At 59.7% G+C, this 1,116-nt stretch overlaps 1 protein-coding gene across 1 annotated transcript in view; it reads right to left on the reverse strand.

The window, feature by feature from the left end:
• ETH_00036630 (uncharacterized protein) overlaps nucleotides 1-1,074 on the reverse strand; it is a gene marked incomplete at both ends in the record, with an annotated part of 1,299 nt that extends 225 nt beyond the window's left edge. Inside the window, 2 exons of the mRNA XM_013376245.1 lie at nucleotides 1-746; nucleotides 953-1,074. Of these exons, the coding sequence (XP_013231699.1) occupies nucleotides 1-746; nucleotides 953-1,074 (868 nt within the window). The remainder of the gene's footprint in view (nucleotides 747-952) is intronic.
• Nucleotides 1,075-1,116: the final 42 nt, after the last annotated feature.

Below are 1,116 nucleotides of genomic sequence, written 5' to 3' on the forward strand. Positions count from 1 at the left end.
GCAGCAGCTCTCTTCTCTTGCTGCTTCCTCGTCGCTGCACATAAACTCAATGTGCGTCGGATGGTCTAGCAAGCTGCTGCAGTCGCTGAACTCGTCGCAGTTGCTGCTGCTGCAGCAGCAGCAGTCTCCGTCGTTTGTGCAGCAGCAGCAGCAGCAGCAGCTCCTGCTGCTGCAAGAGCACTCTGCCGCTGCTGCTGCTGGGCACCCAGCCGCAACGCTATCTACACCTCTGCTGCTGCTGCTGCTGCCGCTGCTGCTGCAGTCCAGCAGCTTCGACGTTGGCTCGCTCTTAGCTGCTGCGTCTTCCACTCTCTCCCCAGCTGCTGCTGCTGCTGCTGCAGTCCCCTCCAAAGCACCTGCTACTGCAGCAGCAGCGGGTGCAGCAGCTGCAGCGGGTGGTGCAGCAGCAGCGGGTGCAGCAGCTGCAGCGGGTGGTGCAGCAGCAGCGGGCGCGGCAGCTGCAGCAGGTGATGCAGCAGCAGCGGGTGCAGCAGCTGCAGCAGGTGATGCAGCAACAGCGGGTGCAGCAGCTGCAGCGGGTGATACAGCAGCTGCAGCGGGACACGCAGCCACAGCAGGTGATGCAGCAGTACGGGGTGCTGCAGCAGCAGCGGGTGCTGCAGCAGCAGCAGGAGCAGGAGCAGGAGGAGAGATTATGCTGCTGCTGCAGCAGTGGCTTCTGTGCTGCCTGAGCTTTGCATGCTGCATCTTGCCAAAAGTCGAAGCAATGGTGTCTCCCTTCAGTCCTGCACATCACAAACCCTAAACCCTAAACCCTAAACCCTAAACCCTAAACCCTAAAGCCCAGATCCCCCAAACCCTGAGCACCGAGCCCCGTCTACGGAACCCTAAACCCTAGCCCCTAAACCCTAAACCCTCCAGTACCCAGCTGCCTCTACGCAACCCTAAACCCTAAACCCTAAACCCTAAACCCTAAACCCTAAACCCTGACCGATGGCTGCGTAGTTGCCTCCGTAAATGTCTTTAACGAGCATGTCCACTTTTCTGTTGTCTCCCTTTTCAGCAAGAGACACATAAGCAGCAGGAAGCGAAGAGGGAGACGACAGCAGCAGCCTGCAGCAGCAGCAGCAGCAGCAGCAGCAGCAGGAAAGGAGG

The sequence above is a fragment of the Eimeria tenella genome, genomic scaffold (genome assembly GCF_000499545.2).
Source record: "Eimeria tenella Houghton genomic scaffold, Eth_scaff3275, whole genome shotgun sequence".
Taxonomy (NCBI): domain Eukaryota; phylum Apicomplexa; class Conoidasida; order Eucoccidiorida; family Eimeriidae; genus Eimeria; species Eimeria tenella.